Source organism: Hemicordylus capensis, chromosome 2 (assembly GCF_027244095.1).
Source record: "Hemicordylus capensis ecotype Gifberg chromosome 2, rHemCap1.1.pri, whole genome shotgun sequence".
NCBI classification, from domain to species: Eukaryota; Metazoa; Chordata; class Lepidosauria; order Squamata; family Cordylidae; genus Hemicordylus; species Hemicordylus capensis.
The window spans coordinates 197,264,592-197,286,251 of NC_069658.1; the positions used below are offsets into that span (position 1 = coordinate 197,264,592).

At 47.9% G+C, this 21,660-nt stretch overlaps 1 protein-coding gene across 8 annotated transcripts in view; it reads left to right on the plus strand.

Annotated features, from left to right (window-relative positions):
* ARHGEF25 (Rho guanine nucleotide exchange factor 25) overlaps positions 1-21,660 on the plus strand; it is a 114,288-nt gene that overhangs the window by 72,473 nt on the left and 20,155 nt on the right. For all 8 annotated transcript variants that reach the window (XM_053292205.1, XM_053292210.1, XM_053292209.1 and 5 more), the window contains 4 exons: positions 10,081-10,391; positions 16,187-16,264; positions 18,134-18,261; positions 18,869-18,935. In XM_053292205.1, the coding sequence (XP_053148180.1) occupies positions 10,081-10,391; positions 16,187-16,264; positions 18,134-18,261; positions 18,869-18,935 (584 nt within the window). The remainder of the gene's footprint in view (positions 1-10,080; positions 10,392-16,186; positions 16,265-18,133; positions 18,262-18,868; positions 18,936-21,660) is intronic.

The following is a 21,660-nucleotide window of genomic DNA, read 5'->3' on the forward strand; positions in this document are numbered from 1 at the left end:
CACTTATTTTTGAACATACCTGGATGTTTCCAAGGTTCCAGCCAGGAATATCTCCCAGCCCTACCTGGAGATGCCAGGGAGTAAACCTAGGCCCTTCTGCATGCAAGCATGCTGATGCTGTTCTACTGAGCTATGACCCCATCTCCCAAGGAGAATATCTAACACCACTCACATGTCGCCTCCCATCTAAATGTGAACCACGGCAGGCCCTGCTTAGCAAAGAGGACAATTCAGGCTCACTACCACAAGACCAGGTAATCTGAAAAGCTTAATATAGTGAAGTCTTGTGGAAAAACTGGAAGGGGGAAATATCCAGGGATAGCTTCAGTTAGATTTAGCAATCCAATGCATGCTCCAGTTTAGCCCTGCACAATCTATGGCCTACAAGCCATGTATTATGGCCTGGCAAGTGGTTTTATTGTTTTTTAAAGGGTTGTTTTATTTAAGAGTACAACTTGCCATAGGAGTTCTCAAACTTTAATCCCCAGATGATGATGGAAGTTATGGATGAGGATTATTGTGACTGGGGATTATGGGAGCTGTAGTTCAGCACTGTAGCTGGGGCTGATGGGAGCTGTAGTCCAGCAACATATGGGAACCCAAGCTTGAGAATCCTTGACTTAGAGAAAACCAAACTATCACTGACATCCTACTTTCTATTCTCTTCCTCTTGGTTTTTTGGCAGCAACAAAAGTGGGCTTTTACCTGATCTGTGGCTGATAAGCAACATTCTGGAGGTGTAGCTCAGCGCCAAAATATTCTTTTATTTTTGATGTCTTCCTCTAGCATTAGCAATCTTTCCCCACACACAGGTCCAGATCTGAATTGGAAGCCCTGCTGCCCAGGTCTTGGGAGGCAGGCCAAGGGCACAGCTATAATTGAACAAAAGTTGGGGGGGCAGGGAGAACAAATGCCCCTGGATGCCTGAAGGAGAGGGGGGCTGCTAGCTGAGCAACAGCTTACTCTTCGCTCCCACTGCCCCTCTGAAGAAGTGGGAGCAGGGGCCCCTCTTTGCTTTTTGTCTCAAGGCCTGCTCCAACCTTGCTATGCCCCTGAGACAGGCCATGGTTAGCCACCTAATGGTGCAGCAGGGAAGTAACTTGCCTAGGAGCAAGAGGTTGCTGGTTTGAATCCCTGCTGGTATGTTTCCCAGACTATGGGAAACTCCTATATAGGGCAGCACTGATATAGGAAGATGCTGAAAGGCATCATCTCATACTGCGTGGGAGGAGGCAATGGTCAACCCCTCCTGTATTCTATCAAAGACAACCACAGGGCTCTGTGGTCACCAGGAGTCAACACCGACTTGACGACACAACTTTACCTTTACAACTTTTAGGAGAGATAAGCCCTCTCTACACATGTTCAAATGTATTCTGACCTTTTATTGTTGCTTCACATGTTCCAGAGCTAAGTCCTGACACTAGAAAACAGGCTCTGGAACCCTGCCACAGTCAGCTCAGAGCTTGGATCACACCCTCCTCAGATCCCTCCACTAGGTGCAGTTTTTAAAATATTGATTGAGAACAGAGTGCTGACGTTTTGCTTGCTGGCTGGTATATAGTCTGAGAACTGCTGCCTTAGAAAACGCTGAAAAATAAAGTGGCGATGAATAGGGGGAATCTGTGTAAAGTCCTCTCCTCTTGAGTTCTGAGCTCTTCTCCTTCCCCCACATGGCTCCACCCACCAGCACACTGAACTCCTGAAAAACAGATGGAGGAAGGCGCAGCCGGAGCTGCACAGGCCCTGCCAAGGAACGTGCCGTACACATTCCTCCTCCGCTGATAGAAGGCTGCTGCCCCATCACCCGCAGAAGTTGGGGGAAGGAACTGAGGGGGTTATATTGGCTTGTGCACAGCACAGGATGGGCCTCTGTTTGTGGGCACACGGCTTGTGTGAACATGACATTTATGCCTTATTTTCTGTACTTGGTGACCCCTGGGATTCTTCTGTGTAGTTTTCAAGCCCAACTCTCAGGAAGTTTATTAGAGGCAAACCATAGTGTTTCAGAGGCATGGCATAACTACAAAGGCCTTGCACAAGTAGTCTGAGTGACCCACCAAGCCAAGCACTTCCCACCAGCCACGTCTAATGGCCTGCCGGGTGCTTGACCTCTCCCCAGTTTTTGCAATCCTAGGCAGGCAGCAAAAAAGGAGGGTTATTCATAGAGGCCACATTTGCACATAATGTGGAACCGAGGACCTGCAGTTCTCTCCCCCGCCCCCCGGCCCAGTGCGCTTACCTGTCTGCATTTGAACAAAGAGAACAGGAACCTGACTGCAGAGAGGAGCGGGTACTGGCTGTGTGGGCTTCCTTCTGGCATGAAGGACAGCCCCGACAGCCAATCGCTGCCGGAGAGAGGGAGGAGCTTCCTTCCTCAACACCGGCTACGTAGGTTCTAGACTGGCGTTTGGGAAGGGAAATCCCGGGTTGCTTTTCTGATGGGACCAGGGTTTCATGAATTTGGACGTACAAGAAACTTCGCCTCAGGCTCCTTTACCTCTGGTTTCCTGTTACGTGCGATTGCGGCCAGAGCCTTTTCTATCTTAGACTGTGTGAGGCAGAACCCTTCAGGCAGCAGGTTGTGAAGTACCATTAAAAAGCAATCCACTGCGCCCAAGGCAGTTTACAGTGTTAAAATTAAACATGTTTCAGAAGATTTTAAAAAGCCATGGTGTCTCAGGCAACTGGTGGCCTTTTCAGGAGATGAGGACAAGAGCTCGTTGGCCTGGGCACTCCCTTTCTTGCCTTCCCCTCTGGGCACACAGTTCCTTCCGTATCCCTGAGAAGGTGGGGAATGAGCTGCCTCAACAGCCTTCATGGGCCAGTACGGGTTCTTATAGGAGCCAATGGCAAGAGTTCTCTGACCTGGGTACCTTGTTTGTTTGTCTGTCAAATTTATACACCGCCCCAAACCTTCATCTCTGGGCGGTTAACAATAACACAAAAGAAGTTAAAACATACACAAAAATCTTAAAACAATTTAGACAATCTAAAAGTCAAAACAGATTAAAATTTAAAAAGTGGGAAAAGCTTGGCTGAAGAGGTGGGTTTTCAAGTGCTATTTAAAAATGGTCTTTTGCGTTTTCCCACTGGCCATGCCTTAGTCAATCATTCTCAAATGACCAAATTTTAGTGATTTAGTTTCTTACTGGTCAGATTACGTCCAAGGAGACCCATTCTCAAATCCTGACTCAATCCTGAAACTCACTGGCGGTTTTGGGACTTGTCATCCTCTCTCAGCCTAACCTACTTCACACAGTTGTTGGGAGGATAAAATTAGGGTGGGCATGTATGCCAGCCTGAGCTCCTTGGAGGAACAGGGGCATGAAAAAGTAAAACACACATCAACACAAAGTATAATATTTTTTAACACAGTGTGGAGAGCAAGTTGGATTTTGTGCCTTAGGTACCAAAATATCTGGGGCAAGTGCTGTTTTGGGAGGCTGCTGGTGTGCTGCATTCAGATGATGGGTGCAAGCCTGAAGTATAGCCTGACTTCTGGGGAGCAGAAGGTCACTGCATCATGGTGCTTGCCACAAGAACATGTTTAAAACCCTGTTATGGAATTTGTGTGTGTGTGTGCACATGCAGATGAAGGCAGGGTAACAATATCCTAGAAATAAATACAGTAGTGACTTCAAACATGATGCCTACAGAAGCTCTTAAGGCTGATTCACATATGCACGTGTGTCACTGGATGACTGACAGCTGGCTTCTTGAACAGACTCAGTTGAAAGGCTTTGTATTTTGAAGTGATAAGAGAGTTCTCTCTGTCTGGTGTTAGGTCATGGACCAGTTTGGACAATACCAATACCCACTGTATGTGGAGAGCATGTGCATATACACCGCCTCCAGCATTCTGTCCCACCCTTGATTGTCATGTGGTGAAGCAGAATGTCCAGGAAGATATATGTGCATATGTTGCTGTTGCAAAGAGCATTGATATCATCCAAACTGCCCTTTATCTGATTCACAATTGCAAGTCAGCCCCAGTCATCAAGTGCTCCACGTTCATGTGTGAATCAGATACCTGAAATTTGGAGGCTGCTCTTTCAAGGTAAATGGCCACCTTTCTGAAATTCTTTGCACCAAGGGAAGGATCTGAGGAAGGCTTAATTATCAGAGATGTTAATTGTTAGGGCACTGTATGAGGAATTAATAAATGGATTTATTTGGAGAATGAAGTAGTTGGAATATGTTGTTGCAGTTGACTGAGCAGCAAATAGTGGCTTGCAGAAAATGGTGTACATTCTTTATCTGTGACTGGGGAATGAAGCAGTTAATTATGATGTTGCAGTTGTCTGGGCAGAAAATTGTAGTTTACGCCTCTTCCAATGGTCCTTCACAGCTGCCAGCATGCTCTGGTCTCAAGTCAGGTCATCTTTTTGAAGCCACCAGAATTTGAGGGTGCTTGTTTACTATAAATAGAAAAAACCGAGCGCCTCTTTCTCTCACTGAGGTGGTAAACCTATGCCCGAGTTGCACTGCTCCAGGCTACAGGTGGGAGCTCCTGTAACTAAATACTCCTCCATGCAATAATAATAATAAATTAATAATGCCTCTATATAGAAAACTATATGTCAAAGAGAAGACCTACCCTAATCTTCCCCCAAACATGCTAGGTTTTTATGTGGAGGGAATATTTTGTATGAAGAGCATTTAGCAATGAGATTCCACCTACAATCTGAAAAGGTAGGCCCATGCACAGGTTTACCCCCTCAGGGAGGCCTATAGAAAAACGAAGCGACAACTGTAGGGAAGGCATTGCTGCACCTTGCAGGTGCAAATTGGTTATCAGGAAGCCTTGATCCCAGCTACACCACGGATGTATAGTGCTGGCTGGTTGCCATAGCAACACCCCTCACACTGCCATGTCAGTTTCTGAGGTGGGGTCAGGTGCCTTTGGCATTGGCTTGACACATCTTGGGTGCCTGACGCAGACAAAGTTATTTCAGGAGCAGGTGACATGCCACTGCATTGTATTATTGCCTCATGCCAGGCATTTCCTAGGCTGCTGTCCCCCCTCCCCCACTGCCCCCCCCCCCCGTACTCAGAGCAACATGGCCTTTCCTCTGGCATATTTCCGTATATACCCACTTGCATGTGTTCTCACAAATAAATCCATGCACTTGGAGCCAATTCATACAACCAGACAGATAAGAGTCTGAAGTCACATCACATTATGAAGTTCTACTGCTGATGCTAAGCAGGTCTGGCCCTTTAGGTTGCCTGAATGAAGACTATCTGGAACCCATACGTAAAGCCTGGTTCCAGACAGTCTCCCAATACATCTGACTGTTTCTGCAAACAGTTCGTTGTAGCACTGTTTGGTCAATCAGTCTGCCTCCTGACACAACACGTAGGTTGTGTAAACTGGCCCTCATTCTCACACCATTGAATGCATATACATCTATATCCAGAGGTGCTCTTACCCCTGGACTTCAGGGCTGAAGTCCAGGGCCTTTACATCCCCCTGGGGCACCCCAAAATCCTCTCTAGTCTGTCCTGGGTGGTGTGGTTTGTGCCCTCAAGAACCTACGTGTTAAAAAAATGACGCTTAACTTGCAGTGGGGGCCATTCAAAGGCCTTTAGGTCCAGGCTCCAAAATTACCTAGGTACACCTCTGTCTATATATCTATATCTATATATAAGGCTTAGGTGGTACATGGCACATCTCGTGAGAGTCTGAAGTCCCGTCTTGTGAGACTTCCAGGGAGCACCCCTTCCCACTTAGGCCTGCGAGTAGCAATGGTGCTCGGAGCTGAGGGTGGCGTGAGTGGGGTCCACATTCTCTGCTTTCTCTCTCTCTGGCCGCCTCGCCTCCAGAGCCAAGGAGCGCCTCCCTCTTGCAGCCCACTGGGAAGCACTCCAAGAAGAACAGCGGCATTGTGGTGGTGGCCTAGGCCGGCTCCAACCACTGGCCTCCGTTGGGTTGACCCACCAAGTCTTCTTGAGAGGAGGATGGTCGAGCCAGGGCTTCCCATCCAGCCTGCATGGATGCTCCTCCAACCCCCTGGAAAGCGCTCTGGGAAGAGCAGTGGCATCGTGGTGGCAGCAACCTAGGCTGGCTCCAATTGCTGGCCTCCGTCGCGTTGCCCCACTGAGTAGCCTCACAAGAAGGACGGCCGAGCCAGGGCTTCCTGTCTGGCCTGAACGGACAGCCCTTGGTGCACTCTCCTGCCCAGGCCGCCTCCAGAGCTAAGGAGCACCTCAATCCTCCAGCCTGCCCATCCACCCAGTGTTGGCCAAAGAAGGAGGTGGTGGTGCCAGCAGCCTTAAGGTGCGGACGAACAGAGTCCCCAAGGTGGCTCTCCTGGTCCCACCAGAAGTAAGACAGCGCAAAGACCGATTCTGAGTGGAAACGGAGGAGGAGGAGGAGGCGGCCTGAGGCTGCCTCTGGGGTGTGTGTGGATATCTTGCGAAGGGCTGGGCTGAGTTTGCAAAACTCAGGAAGAGAGAGAGAGAGAAAGAAAGAAGGGAGGGGAAGAAAGAAAGAAAGGGAGGAGAGAGAGGGAGAAAAAAGAATGAAGGAAAGGGGGGAAGAGAAAGAAAGAAACAAGGGAGGGGAAATGGAGAGAGAGAGAAGGGGAAGGGGAAGGGGGGAGAGAAAGAAAGAAAGCCTTTAGACTGCATGAAAGCTTGAGGACAGAGCAATGTCGGGTCATGTCAGGTGGGAACTGAAAGAACAGGCTTCATCGTAGGTCTCTCATGCAGAGGTGTAACTAGGGAAAACGGCGCCCAGGGCAAACACTGAAATTGCGCCCCCCCCGCCCGCCCCCCCCAGCGCCCAGAGCCTTTGGATGGATAGGGCGGTAGTATTTTATAGTAATAAAATAGTAGTAGTATAAAATAAAATAGTAGTAACAATAATGTAATAAAAATAATAATAAATACCACAAATGTGTGTCCTCCGAGGCGAGGGGATGGCTGTGGGCGGCGGGGGAGCAAGCGGAGTCCGGACTCGTCCCCATAGCGGCGGCCGCCACCAGAGCAACGCCGAGGTCTTCTGTGTGGCCCGGTGTCGCTAACCAATTGAGATGGGGCAGGAGCAGGGGTGAGCAAGCGGCAAGCAAGGTCCTTGACTTGCCACGGCGGATGTAACACAGACGCCGAAGCCTGCCGTTCGGCCCGGCGCCGCCCACAGCCATCCCTCGCCTCGGAGGAGTCGGAGGACACACGGCAGCAGGCAGAGGGACAAAAAACTTTAGGCGCCCACGGTGGTGCCGCGGCGGATGTAGCACAGAGCCCGACGCCGAGGCCTGCCGTTCGGCCCGGCGTTGCTTCTGAACTGCAAGGCGCGCCTGCCCAGTTTCAAGCTTTGGCGCGCAGGCGCACCTTGCAGTTCAGAAGCGATGCCGGGCCGAACGGCAGGCCTCGGCATCGGGCTCTGTGTTACATCCGCCGCGGGACCTGTGTTACATCCGGCGCGGCACCGCCGCGGGCGCCTAAAGTTTTTTTGTTCCTCTGCCTGCTGCCGTATGTCCTCTGACTCCTCCGAGGCGAGGGATGGCTGTGGGCGGCACCAGGCCGAACGGCAGGCCTCGGCGTCTGTGTTACATCCGCCGCAGCTCTGTGTTACATCCGCCGCGGCAAGTCAAGGACCCCGCGGCGTCCAGCAGCCAGCCGGAGCCAGGCAATGGGGGGGGGGCGCTGGGACCGCTCATGGGGGACGGGGCGCCACGCGCTCCTTTGCGCAAAGGGCGGACTGCTGCTGCGCTGGCGCTGCCATTAAATATTTTTTTTTTAAAAAAATAATTTTTTAATGGCACTTTTTGGCGCCCCCTACCAGCTGGCGCCCAGGGCACGTGCCCTGCCTGCCCTACCATTAGTTACGCCCCTGCTCTCATGAGTAAGATCAAGAGCAGGGCGGGTAAGGAGGACAACCGAGTGACAGAGCAGGGCAGGTAGGGCTGACAGGCTGTGGGTGAGTGATGGAGCAGGGAGGGCGAGCAGGCTGGAGGAGGGAGCCTCTCAGGCCCTGCGGTGGGGGGGAGAGCAGGAGCGAGGCTTGGGGAGGGGGCTGTGGCAGGGGGTGAGGGGAGCAATAAAGTACTAGCATGCAGATGCTCTGTGTGGGTCAAGCTAGTTCTTTTTGAAAACTCTTGCACATATGTGTATGCCTGCACTCACATACTGGAGTTTAATTTGAACTCATTTTCAGTGCTGGGGCTCACCTCTAGGAGTTGTCAAGTAATAACATCAGAGAGTGTTCCTGAGCATAGATAAATTCTTCCCTTCCCCACATAGTTAAGGAGTACTCCACCAGGTGCCAGTTAAAGCAGTAAGACCACATCTTCCAGGCTTTAAAAGATATGGGAGCATCACCAGTGGATCCTGTTTAAAAAAGGAGCAGTGTGGGTTGGAACAATCTTATGCTTGTGCTCAATTCCATTTGCAGGGCCAAGGGATGCAGAACAGATGCATCACATGGTGCACATCTCCCAGACTGGCTGTGCATCATGTTCATAAGAACCTGAATAGAGCCTCAGGGAAATAATGGCCATAACCACATAGTGGACTGCAGCACTGTTAATTAAGGTGATGTCTTAATAAGGTGTTAATAACTCTGAAGGGAATGAGATTAGCTGCTGAAGGAATCATGGAGTACTGCCCAGTGGTAGTAGCAAACGTGAGAGAGGTCCTGTCCCTGCCGCACTCCACAAGAGGGCTCCTTTAACCACTTTGAGCATTCCAATTTTATGTCTATTGCAGACTTTGACAAATGTTCTTTGGCTCTAGAAGCCAACCCAAACATTTAGGAGCCAGCCAACAGACAATTGATTAAATTATTTGACTTAGTGATGGACTTTATGCGGGGAGGGTAAATGAAATGAGCTTCTCTTTATCCCCTCTAAAAGTAACATATTTAAAACAGAAACAGAGCTGCCTAGGACAAATACATATTTTATTAAGGTACTCTACCTCTGAATATCCTAGTTTAGGTGCCGTGGTAAAATTTCTAGGCTCAATGGCTCCCTGGCGCCTGGGATTTGTCAAGCCCTGTTCTAATGCAAAGCAGAAGAGGTTCTTGTATGGTGGGGGGCACCAAAGACAATGCAGTTCAGTTCATCCCCATACTCTATATGAGTGGAGGTCTTAAACAGATATCAGCTCCAGGACTTATGAAGTTGCCTTGTCCTGTCGAATCAGTGGTTCATTGTACAGTCTACCCTGATGGGCGGCACCTTTCCAAGGCCAGGGCTATAGTTTGATGATGTAGCAATTTTGCTGATGCTAAGTAGGGTTGGTTTGGGTCAATGCCTGGGTGAGAGACTGCCTGGGAACCCCATGAATGTTTAGAGGTGCTCTTACCCCCGGACCTTGGGGCTCTGACCTGTGGCCTCCGGGGGCGGGGGGGGGCTCCTGCAGCCACTCTGCACCACCCCATCACTGCCCATGTGCCCGCCCTGCCGAGCGACTCCAACATACTTCCCCCCCCCCAAAGCTGCTGCATAGTGGCAGTACTAGCTGCGGGGAGGGGAGGGGAGAGTTCCCCTTTAAAGGAGATGTTTACTTGGGAGGAGGGTGGGATGGGGCGCGGTGGTGGCAATTGCAGGGAGGGTGGGGGTCAAGGAGGGGAGAGTTCCCCCTGTTACCTGCCATTGACTCCGGGGATGAGAGGCGGCAAGCTCCATCCAGCTCCTCTCCCTCCTTCCAAGTGATGGCCTCTCGCCTCTCTGTTTTTATTTGTTTTGTTGTTGTTGTTGTTGTTCTTTTGTATTGTAAACTGCCCAGAGACTTGTGTTTTGAGCAGTATACAACTATGTTAAACAAACAAACCACCCTACCACCCTTCTTAAGGTGGCTCAGGGCTGTTTACATTAAGAATAAATAAAAACACATAACAATTAAAAGAAAATAAAAAACATTTAAAAGCAAATTAAAATTAAAACCAAATATTATTAAAAGCCAGGCTAAAAAAAATGGCTGTTTAAGGCTCTCTTGAAGGTCTCCAAGGAAGACAATCCTCTCATATTCACAAGGAAAGCATTGCCTCGCTGTTTCTGGATTTCTGTCTGCCTTGAGTGCCCAACAACGCCCTCGGAGTTACTGACTGTGCCTGTCCTTTCCTTGCAGATCCGTACTCCATTGCAGGCAGTGATGGCAGCATCTCGGCCTCCGTGGCCTCGATTCAGCCACAGGCCTCTAGCAGCTCGGCTCCCAGCTCCCCTGCCTCCCGCCACTCAGTCAGCACCCTCAAGAAATGGCTGACCAACCCTGTGCGCAAGCTAAGTGCTGGCGGGCTACCTCGGGGCGAACGCCCACTCAGGAAAGCAGAGGGCCGGACACGAAGACATGGGCGCCAGGAGGACCGCAAGAGCATTGACTTGGGACTGCTGGGCCAAACAGAGGGGCCCTTTACTGCCCCACGGGAGTCTGTCAGCACAGTAAGAGCAAAGAAGTTAGACTTGTGGGATTAGATGCTGGCTATCTGGTTCTGCCACAAGGCTGGCCAGCCAACAGCCCCTTACAGATCAGCCTATGCAATCTAGCCTGTAGCATGATAAAAGCAGAGGGATGATGCACTGCTGAAAGAGCAGATAACTGGAACAAGCAAGCCACGCCACATGCTGCAGGGGAAGAGCACCACAGCCACACACTCGCCTATGTTCTGACTTGGAGGAACATTCCTTTCCAGTCCCAGATAGCTAAACACCAGCAAAACGTATCCCTCAGATCATTCCAAGAGATGTTAACATGGGCATAGGTTTGAACCACCTGTCTTTCTTTCCCAGTTGGTTTTGTTCCTTATGACCCAAAGAAAAATTTGGGTATGTGTGTGTATTTTTGTGGAGGATGGGTGAGGCTCCCAACTGAACTGTCAGAGCAACCTTAACTCCCCTTCCTTGCAGCTGCACTGGCAGCTGATTCTCCTCACTCAGGGGTGGCTTAACACATAGGCAATATAGGTACTTGCCTATGGTGGCAAATTTTGAGGGGCAGCAAATCTTGCGGGGTGGGGAAAAATTAAATCTGTTTTGAATACCTTTTTAAAACACAGCTGCATGGCAGCTGCACAACAGTCATGGCAGCAAGAGCTCCTAGTGGGCCGGCCCGCCTCCCAAATCATGACAGGTCAGGCTGTCTTCGTGCACAGGGCAGAATGGTGGCGGAGAAGAGCTCCTAGTCCATGGGCCCACCTGCCTCCCAAATGACAGGTTGGGTTGTTTTCAGCCCCTTTCGGGCTTCTGTGCACACATGTTGCACTGCGGGCCCATGGGAGGAGCTCTCCTCACCATCTCTGCCACGATTCCGCTGCACTCGCAAAGACAGCCTGACCTGTCATGATCTAGGAGGCAGGTGGGCCCACTAGGAGCCCTCGCTGCCGTCTCTGCTGTGCTACCGCTGTGCAGCAGTGATTTAAAAATGTATTTGAAACTTACTCCACCCCTGCCCTCACTACTAATTTGTCCATCCCGACTCTTTCCCTTCACCACTCTCCTGTATAGCAGCTACAACTCAGTTTTTATAAGGAACCAGACTGGGGACAGGGAGAAGTTTGGGGGGTTTCAGCATGATCTGAAGGCTTCATTGATGTTATGCCTATTAGGGGCACCTGTTTCGGTCTTTGTGTAAGCCATAGGCACTCTGATGCTTGATTACCCGTGATCTAAAGCACAGGGGAGGAGCCTTATGCTGTTCTCTGAGTCTGCATATGTCTGACCTGGGTCTACAGTTGTACTGAAGCCTCCAGAACTGCTGAAACCTCCTGGATTTATGGATTCCAGTAAATCCAGGTGCAAATGCGAGTGTTGTGAATAAAAAAGATTCTGAACCCCATAGTGCAGGTTCTCTCAATCTTGGGTCCCCATATGTTGTTGGACTACAGCTCTCATCATCCCCAGCTACAGTAGTCAAAAGCCTATGGTTGAAGACCATGGGAGTTGTTGTTTTACATCTAGGGTTGAGTACCCCTGCCATAGTGAAAGCATGATAAAATTTAGATTTTTTAAAAAAATGAATTGCTTCCACTGAACTATTTCCAGGGCAGGATCAACTGGTTCCACTCATTTCTGGTTTCTTGCACATTTAATATAGACCACAAGTGCTCCAGACAGGAGTCTTATTCACACATTACATTGTACATGTGTACAGGAGTCTGTGTACATATATATGTTTGTATATGAATAACTGCGCATCTGTTCATTTTAAAAGTGAGCCTAGGTATCAGCCCCTTCAAATGCAGGCTACAAATAGGAAGTGTACTACCGTACATGCATTGAACATAATGTGTGAATAAATAAGTGTGTACAGATCTGTACATGCATATACCTCCCTGAATATAATGTAGATAGGGCTCGGGAGAGAGATATAACGTAGATAGGGCTCTATAACATAGATAGGGCTCGGTTTGCAGTCTGTTGGCACCAAATAGATGCCTAGTAGTTGTAGGGGAATAATTGGAGTATGTATGTGGCTAGAAGCTGTTAAGCTGGGCACTCCTGGTATGAGTGCTTTGACCACAAAGGCTAATGATCAAGGGGAGAAAGGAGTGAGTGGCAAAAGTCCATAGTATCTGCGAGACCCTTTGCTAGTTTGGGGCCTAGGTTTAAAAAAATAATCCAAGGGAACATGTTTTTGCCCATCCCCATATTGGATGTTGTTCATCTCCAGGAAGCTTTTCACAGGAGGCTTTTGAAGCCGTTTAACTTGCATCTCTTCCGGAACGGAGGGGGTGCGTTCACGTATCGACTAGATTTTCCCTGAAGTCCCTACGAGTTATCGGGGAGCAGTTCACACACAATTCAGGTTTTTCACTGTGCATTAGAGTGTAACCTGATTTATATCTGGGGTTTTAAAAATCCACTATTAGTGTCAGTTTTGGGGAACAACTTCAAGTTCGCAGTAAAGCCTCCCTGTAAACCCACGGTAAGGTAAAACTTGCTGTGTGTAAAAGCCCCAGGCTGTAATAAACAATGCAGATTTCTTTTGAAGCAGTCTGAGTCCTTTCCTGACACAAGGAGGGCCCTCCACCTGCTTACCCAGGGCTGCTTTACTATGAAGCAATGTAAAGCAGTTGTTTCCAGCAGTAGATGTGAGGCCACTCATACAAATGACACCTTCAGGGGCTCATAGCAGCTTCAGGATGGGGGAGGATTTTGGGAAAGGGCACAAGAGCTAAGTGCTCCCTAGTTCTGTGTTGTAGTCCCACTCCAAATCTGGTCCCCAGATTCTTTTTACTTCAGCCCCCCCCTCCAAATTAGACAATGACATATTTACTGCTTCATCTAATTTCAAGCTCAGAAAGGGAAACATTCTTCCTGTCTCCAGTCTCCCCCACTTCTCCATTTTTTGTATTTGTTTTTTTAAAACACATGCCTCAAAACACTTGTCTGTTTTGTAGGGGTGGGGGGAGTCTAGGCTTAGCTGATTAGTGTTCAATTCCTGGCCCATTATCACCCCCATTGTGCCTTTTTGCTTAAAAAAAAAAAATCAAGATAATTGAAAACCTAAATAATGGAACCAGAATAGAAGATGCATAATTAAGCAATTGCACTGAGTTTCTGTAATTAATTTTCACTGAAGGATCTGGGTTTTCTGATTGGAGGATCAGGATTTTTAGAAGGAGCAGAATAAACTCAATCCTAATTATTTTTTAAAGCTAGATACTACTGTTAGGGTAGAACTTGCAAGAGGGCAAGGGAGGAGATGCTTAACCCCCTTCCATGCTCACCAATTCTCTTCTGCAAATACCTCCCTCAAGACATTTCCCCCTTAATCCAAGCCTTGACCATTTTTCTTTGGATCTAGCAGCCAGCCCAAAAATTTAGGAGCCAAACAATGGACATTTGACAGAATTACCGTACTTGGTGATGGACATTGTGAAGTGGGGGGGTGGTGTAAATGGGCTTCTCTTTGTCCTCTTTACAAGTAACATACTTGGAACAGGAACAGGTGCTGCCTGGGACAAATGGAGATTTTATAAACTAACTCTGCCTCTGAATACCCTAGTCAAGGTGCCACAGTTAAATTTCATTCTTGTGCGGCACCATGGCTCTCTGGTGCCTGTGATTTGCCCAGCCCTGCCTTAATCGTGCATTCTTCTAATTTCCAGGCCTAGCTGGGGGGAAATAAAATAAAATAATGGTGTTGGGGGCCTTTGCAGAGGAGAGTTGGTGGACAGAGGAAACGTTAAGCATGCCTAGTGCCCCCACTCAAAAGCACAGAGTGGGGATCTCTGTACTCCCCTCATAACATGTAGTTCCCTCCTTAGGACCTGACTAATCTTTGCTCAGAAATGTGTGTAAGAATCCCAAAGGCTTGTTTGATAGAGAAAAGCTGCTTTGGGAGTGGGGGGTCATGAGTGGAGGATGTGAGGGAGATTTGGAGTGGAGAAACCTGCTCCACTTGGCTCCCTCAAGCTGCTTCCTCCCCAGGCTTCAAACATGTCCTTACTTTTGCAGATACACATTTGAAATGCCATGAAGTGGGGAGGAAGAGGCTGGGAAGGGGAAGCTAGGCTATGAAGTTGCAGGTAGGAAAAGTGTCCAGCATCCTCCCCTCCCCATCCGGCCGCTTCTTTGCTCCAAGTTGCTCTCTTTCCAAAGCTGCTTTTCTCTTCACTGAACACCATCCAGACTAACAGAGCATGCAAGAAAGAATGTTTTGCACATGCAACAGAGGAGGGGCAATTTTGCTGATCCCCTCTTCCCTCTGTGTCTCCCAAAAAAATTGGTCCCGAGAGGTGTAAGACCATGGGTATCCCGGGGTGGCGGCGAGGCAAGGTGGGCAGTTGCCGCCTCGGATTGAGCCAACCATATTGAATTCAGTGGGGCTTACTCTCAGGCGAGTGGGTATAGGATTGCAGCTTTTGCCCCCTGCCCTCGGAAAAAGTACTGTGGATGCCCATGGATGGGACCCTCAGGGACACATTTTCAGGAAGCATGGGCATCTGTAGAAGAAAGGGAAATTGGCCAAAATAACCTCTCTCCTGTTGCATGCACAAAACATTCTTACTTGCTTTCATTGTTAGTCTGGATGTCAACAGCTGTTGGGATTTTGTTATATGTATTTGTGTGTCACTTCTTAAACGAAAAGGACTAGTTGGAGGACTCATTTGAGCTAGAAGTAGTACAGACTGGCAAATGCCAGAAACTGACTGAGACATAGGAAGCTGCCATATACTGAGTCAGACCACTGATCTATCTAGCTGAGTATTGTCTACACAGACTGGCAGCGGCTTCTCCAAGGTTGCAGGCAGGAATCTCTCTCAGCCCTATTTTGGAGAAGCCAGGGAGGGAACTTGAAACCTTCTGCTCTTCCCAGAGCGGCTCCATCCCCTGAGGGGAATATCTTGCAGTGCTCACACTTCTAGTCTCCCATTCAAATGCAACCAGGGCAGACCCTGCTTAGCTAAGGGGACAAGTCATGCTTACTAACACAAGACCAGCTCTCCTCTCCGACTTGAGATGGCAACACCAACATAATGCTGGAGATGTGTTGCTATCATTAGTCCTATTCACACACTTATTTCAGCACTTGTACAATGAGTGTACAGTGTGCAAAGATGAAGATCTGTACACAGGCACAACAGTTCACACATTACGTTGAACACAGGTACAGTCATACATTTCCTATCTGTACCATGCATGTGAAGGGCCTATACCCAGGATCACTTTTTAAATAAACGTAGGTACAGCCATTCACAGAAAACATGCATGAGCCTACAGACATCTGTACACTTGTACGACATAATAAGGCAGCTCACACAGACGGTGAGAGGGTAGGCAATGCATCCTACCCAACATCGAGAGCTGTGTGCTCTCCTGGATTTTGGTTTTGTGCCAGCAAACAACTAGGTAGGTGGAGGGGGGAAGTAATGGGTATGTGAGACAGGAGCTGGGCAGGATGGCTTTTCCTCCTACCTTGTTAAAGTGCTGGGTAGGATGGCACCATCCTACCCGGCTCCTGTCTCACAGAAGAACACATGCCTCCTCCTGCCTTGCTTTTTACTCGCACATGATTGAAAATCGGGAATACGCACAGCTCCTGAAGATGGGTAAGATGCATATGCTACTCTTATAATTGTGTGTACTGCCTCAGTGTCTGAATAGGGCTTTTATTTTGTAGGGAAGTGTTGATATTTGTGTGCGTGTGTGCCAGGGGCGGGGGGGTCTGAGTTGGTTTCTGTCAGTCTGGTTATGGAACTGCCATCGTATAACACCCTTCCCTTGTATTTTAGGACGGCAACTCTCACCTCCCAGACCTTTCCCTGCTCTCCAGCTTACTAGAAGGGGATGGCTCAAGGACGTGCACCCAGGTAAGCTCTCTCTCTCTCTCTCTCTCTCTCTCTCTCTCTCTCTCTCTCTCTCTCTCTCTGTGGAGGGGTGTGTGTGTGCATGTTGCCTCAGTGTGAGGAATGAGGTAATCTGTGTGAAGAGGGAGGTAACAATGCCTTTCTTCTCCATGGGTCAGGCTGGCTCTCTGATACCTCCTTAACATGGGCAGAGAGCTGCCTCAGTGGTATCTTATTAACAACACCATTAGCAACATTGTGCTCAAGTGGCTTAGAAGTGAATCTTCAGGCCGTTAATATTTTATTGCCCTAATTTTATTTAGAAGACTTAAGATGTAGGGGTTTTGTTTTTTTAAGTGTTCCTCAAAGCCAGACTTTAAAAGCAAAAGTAGTTGAGGGAGAAGTTCAGTTGGCAATAGGCATCTTAATACCAGGAAAAACAGAGATAGCAAGATGGAAAATGCCAGATGCTCCAGCAAAAGTCAATTTAAAAATGGAATTTGGCAGTTAATAATATTGTCTGAGTAAGAGATGGGAGGAGGATATCTAGTAGCTATGAAAGCAAATGGAAACTGCATAATGTTTTAAAATGGATATTCATTCAATTATTCAGGCCTCCCCCCGCCTTTCATCAAAAAGGCTCCAAGGTGGCTAACACAAAATAAAAACAATTAAAGAGGAACAATAAAATCCAATACATCCACACTAAAACAATGCCAAAAAACAGCAAATTCATCAGATTATATAAAGATTGCCAAGAGGCATTCCTTGATTTCTTCACAACTCCATACTTCAATTTGATTTATTTTAATAAAGATAATATATTATTGGCTACATATCTGTGCAATTTGTTGTTTTGATGATTTCTATAGCAATATCATTTTTTAAAAATAAATAATGAGTTATTTTAAAGTTTTCTTTAAAATTTATAAACAATTTATAATTAGAAATTAGAAATTTATAATTTATAAACAATGTTATGGAAAACAAAATGATAAGAAAATAAGATATATTTAACTAAAGATAATCAAATCTTTAAAAATCGGGCCAGTTTGGAGTATTTCCCACTAAACTAGTTTCAGCTCTATTTTAGGCACTTTTGCAGGTGACAATGTCAACAGCATCTCTGCTCTAAATTAAAGAAGTGTTCTTGGGATCTGCAATTGACACATATTCCACCTCCCTCCTGCCACCAGTATTTGAGAGCTGCTCCTGTTCTGAGTGAACTTAGGAGAAATTTTGGACAGGGTGGTTTCACACGGCACGCTAAAAGGCAGTCTGCCCAGTCCCGGAATTTGGTGGCAAGTCCAACTTCCAGTGGAGTGGGAGCAATATGCCAACACTGGTTGTGTTGTGTGAACCCAACAGTGTTGACCCGCCCGATTTTTGGTTCCAGAACCACATCTGTATCCAACTTCAATTATTGGTTCCAGAACCAAAAGTAAGGTAGAACATGCCAATATTGGCATGTTCACATAACATGACCATTTTTGGCATATTGCACTCCCCTTCCCGCTTCCTCCCCACTCACTACCGCTAGACATCAAGCTTGCTACCAAATTCTGGAAACCAGGAGATTGCCTTTTGGTTTGCCGTGTGAAGCTGCCCGTTGTGAGCCCTTTTGGGACAGAAAACCACCTTGTTTCTTTTTCCTCTGTAAACCTCTTTGAGAACATTTTTTGGTTCAAAAGTGTTATATAAGTACTCTTAATCATAATAATGAGGCCATACTATCCCTTCCTGGCCCAAGGAGGATTATCTGGTGCCCTGAGAACCCTAGTCTCCCATTCCTGCCCCCCTTTATCCACCCAGTTTTGCTTTTTTCCATGATAATGTACTATGTATGACCATGTATCTGCGAACTAGCAGTCTCTTTTCTGTCCCTCTTGGCAGGGTCCTGGCCCCTCGCAGCTCCCCAGCGACCCTCAAAGCCCTGAGCTCCCCTTGGAACTTCCTGTGCAGCCTCCAACCTCTGAGGAGCAGGAAGAGGAGGAGAGGCGCAGTGCCTTAGAAAAGAGTATGTAAGTGATTTCCCTTGGTGCAGCGGCTTACAGGGTTGGCAGGAGAAAAGGGCAGGGGTGGGAGCTAGGAGAATGACAGCCTCTGCCTTCTAAGAGCCTGGGGCTGCGGGGGGGGGGGGGCACAGAGGCGCCCCAGACCTGGTGGATGTCACATAAGTGCTGATTCACATGTGCTAGTGTAGTCGGCTCAGTGCAAGGAGACCATGTGTATTCAGTATGTACCCCGCAAAGTATTTTTTCACTCCACATATACCATCTTTACATGCTGCGGGGAACTGACCCTAGCCCTCTGCCATGTGTTCATGCAGAATTAAAACCAAGTACCTGTCTTGCATTTTACGGGACACAGCATGGCTACACATGATGTGCCTGTGGTGCATATGCTCAGTCTGTAACATGTAAAGCAGCCTTCAGACTTGGACCTCTCTGTGGGTCATGCAACAAGGCTGTGTGTAGAGAAGGCTGTGCTGCTGTGTCTCCATAGTTGGCAAGGTGTGTGCAGAAGAGGGGAATGGGGGGGATATATGGATGGGCAGGGAACGGGGAGGGAAAAGACCAACCATGAGGTTCCCTCCCCTCAGACACTGCTGCTTCCTCTTATCTGCAGGTTTGTTCTCAGGGAGTTGGTTGAGACTGAGAAGATGTACGTGGAGGACCTGGGCCAGATTGTGGAGGTGCCAGCATCCCCTCTGTTTAGGCACTGATTTCCCTTCCACCAGCAGGGCTGTCTTCAGATTTTTGTGGGACCCTGGGCAAGAAACCTGCCCATCTTCCAGTGAGAGCGTACTCCCCACTACTTCCATGTTTCTTCATCCACCCAGTCTTGAGCACTGAGAGGCAGGGAGGGTGGATTACAGATCATGCTATGTCCCAGTGTTCAGCTCAGTTGGCCTTGCACATCTCCGTATGCCCCGGGCAACTGCCTGCACTTGATGGGTTCCTGTGCCAGCCACATCTGCCAGACCCTTTCTTATGCAGCTGCCTCAGTGTTCCTTTACTTTACCCTTTCTGGGAGATACAGGAGTCCCATTGACTATGGGAACTAGTTTGGGTTGTGCCAAACCGTGGTTCGAGCATTGTTTGGGAACAGGGAGCAGGAGCTTTAAGAAAGTGGAGAGCAGGTTTTTAGCTGCTTTCCGATGCCCATGCAGCTCCCTGCTGGGGTGGCACTCGGCCCAGGTTTTCCCCGTGTGGTGCCAGCACACACATGGTGTCCACACATGCAGCAGAAAGCTCCATGGGGCAGCAGAGAGCAGCTAAGGACCTGCTCTCCTCTTTCTTAAAGCTCCTGCTCTCAATCGGTGCTTGAACCGATGCTCAAACTGCAGTTCAGGCACACCCCTTGAATTGGTTGACTTTCCATCCCTATTCCACAATTTTTCTTCTGGCTGCCAAAATCCTGGCCGGCATTTAGACTAGTGCTTCACCTGTGCAATCATGTTGCACCAGTGCAAGAATGCTACACTAGCCAGATGCACTAAATCACAAGCTTGCATTTCTGACTAGCGTTGCATTAGCAAAACATGTGTGCATTTCTGTGACAAGGTGGCAGGCTGCCTTCTATGAAACCTTTTCCTTAGGGAACATCGTACAGTTATACCCCCCCCCCTTTTTTTTTTTGCACTAGCACAAGTTTGTTGCACAAGCTCAGTGTTCATCTGGATGTTATTCCCTGTTTCATGTGAACAGAAGCCTCCCCACTTTTTCAAACACTTCCATTCCACTGCACTTCACTTGGCAGTATCATTGGCCAGATCTGCCAATGATCATCATTAACTCTGCACACATGAAATTTTGCATAAACTGGTCTAGAACTTTATTTGGACCCCTAAGTGTCTCGGGTATCGTGTTGTTGTTTTTAAAAGTTCCAAATTTCTGGTTCTCACAGTTAGTGAAAATGTGATAATGACACAAAGGTTTCCAATTTTCAGATAAAGAATATCATTGACATACCTAGGTACCTTCCCCTTTCTCATAACTTCCAGTAATATTGTGTTCCTACATGTCCTTAATGCTGCTAATAAAAAGGCGAGAACATGAGAATTGGCTTGTCAGACCACATTAAAGTCTCTTCTAGACACTCTGCCGGGCTCTCCCCCTGCTAAATATAAAAGAGTTGTTCTTTGTTCAGTTAGCAGGGGTTCCTGTATATGGGGATACCTATATAAACAGTATCTGTGCTAGTGACCACCCCATTACATTCAATAACTTAATTAGATATGAATACATGCTTGGGGGGGCGGGTTGTGCTGAATTTGCTGCCAGTCAGTTTTATAAGCTGTCATCAAATGCTAGGGTTTTGAGAATGACTTTTCTGTATTTTCATTCACCACACTATCATATTTTATAAACCTCAGCTTTGTTCCTCTTTAGTCACATTTTTTTGCTCATCTAAAATGCCCCTAGTATTTCTTTTTCAGGAAGATGCTTAATCCTTCAATAACTAGTTGCTTTTTTCTGTGCATTCTGCTCTGTGATACTGTTTTTTTGAGATAGGATGACGATCTCAAAAATGCTAAATGTTGGGATCTAAATGTATAGATCTACTTCTGTAGCATCAGTCCCTTTCTTAATCATTTGTCATACTGAATAGTTTGTTTCAAAGTATAGCTTATTGAGCTATAGTCAATTTTTTACTATGGCTCCCGCTTTTCTGGGTTGCTTCAGTCAGTTTAGACCTCATCTCTGTGTGTGCATTCATGTTAATTTAAGATTCTTGTCCCAGAGTGCATCAGTTTACAGCTGGGGATGAGCCACATCTCAGTGGCAAAACATGTGCTTTGTATGTATAAGGACCCAAAGTCAATCCCTCGCTTCTCCAGATCAGGAAAGATTCCCTCTGAAACTCTGGAGAGCTTCTGTCAGACAGAGTAGACAGTACTGAACTAGATGGACTAATGGATCTGAGGCAATATAAGGCAGCTTCGTGCATATAGCTGCTTACATAAAATTTGATTTGTTACTTTGCATTATCTTGAATAATTTATTGTCATTTGCAGTCTTGCATACCTCCCTATTTACTCCTGATTAGGGGTCTGCCAAAATGCGACGCAGCATCCAAATCACAGCACAATCCCTTTAAAACGGAGGGCTTCCACAGCCGCTTTCACATGGAGGAGAGCCGGCTCATCCCTGCTCCTCCTCTGCTCGCCATTGCTGTACTCGCGGCATTCCCCTCAGGAATCCGTGCCTGCCGGCGGCACTTTCCCAACTGCCCCCACATGGCGCCGGCACGCACATGGCCTCTGCGCATGCACGGCGGCCATGTGCACATGCTGGTGCTGTGTGGGGGCAACTGGGGGAGAGCACCACTGGCATGTGCTGATATCTGGGGGTGGGAGAGTGCCGCAAGTATGGCAATTGGGGCAAGCAGAGGAGGAGCAGGGATGGACCTGCTCT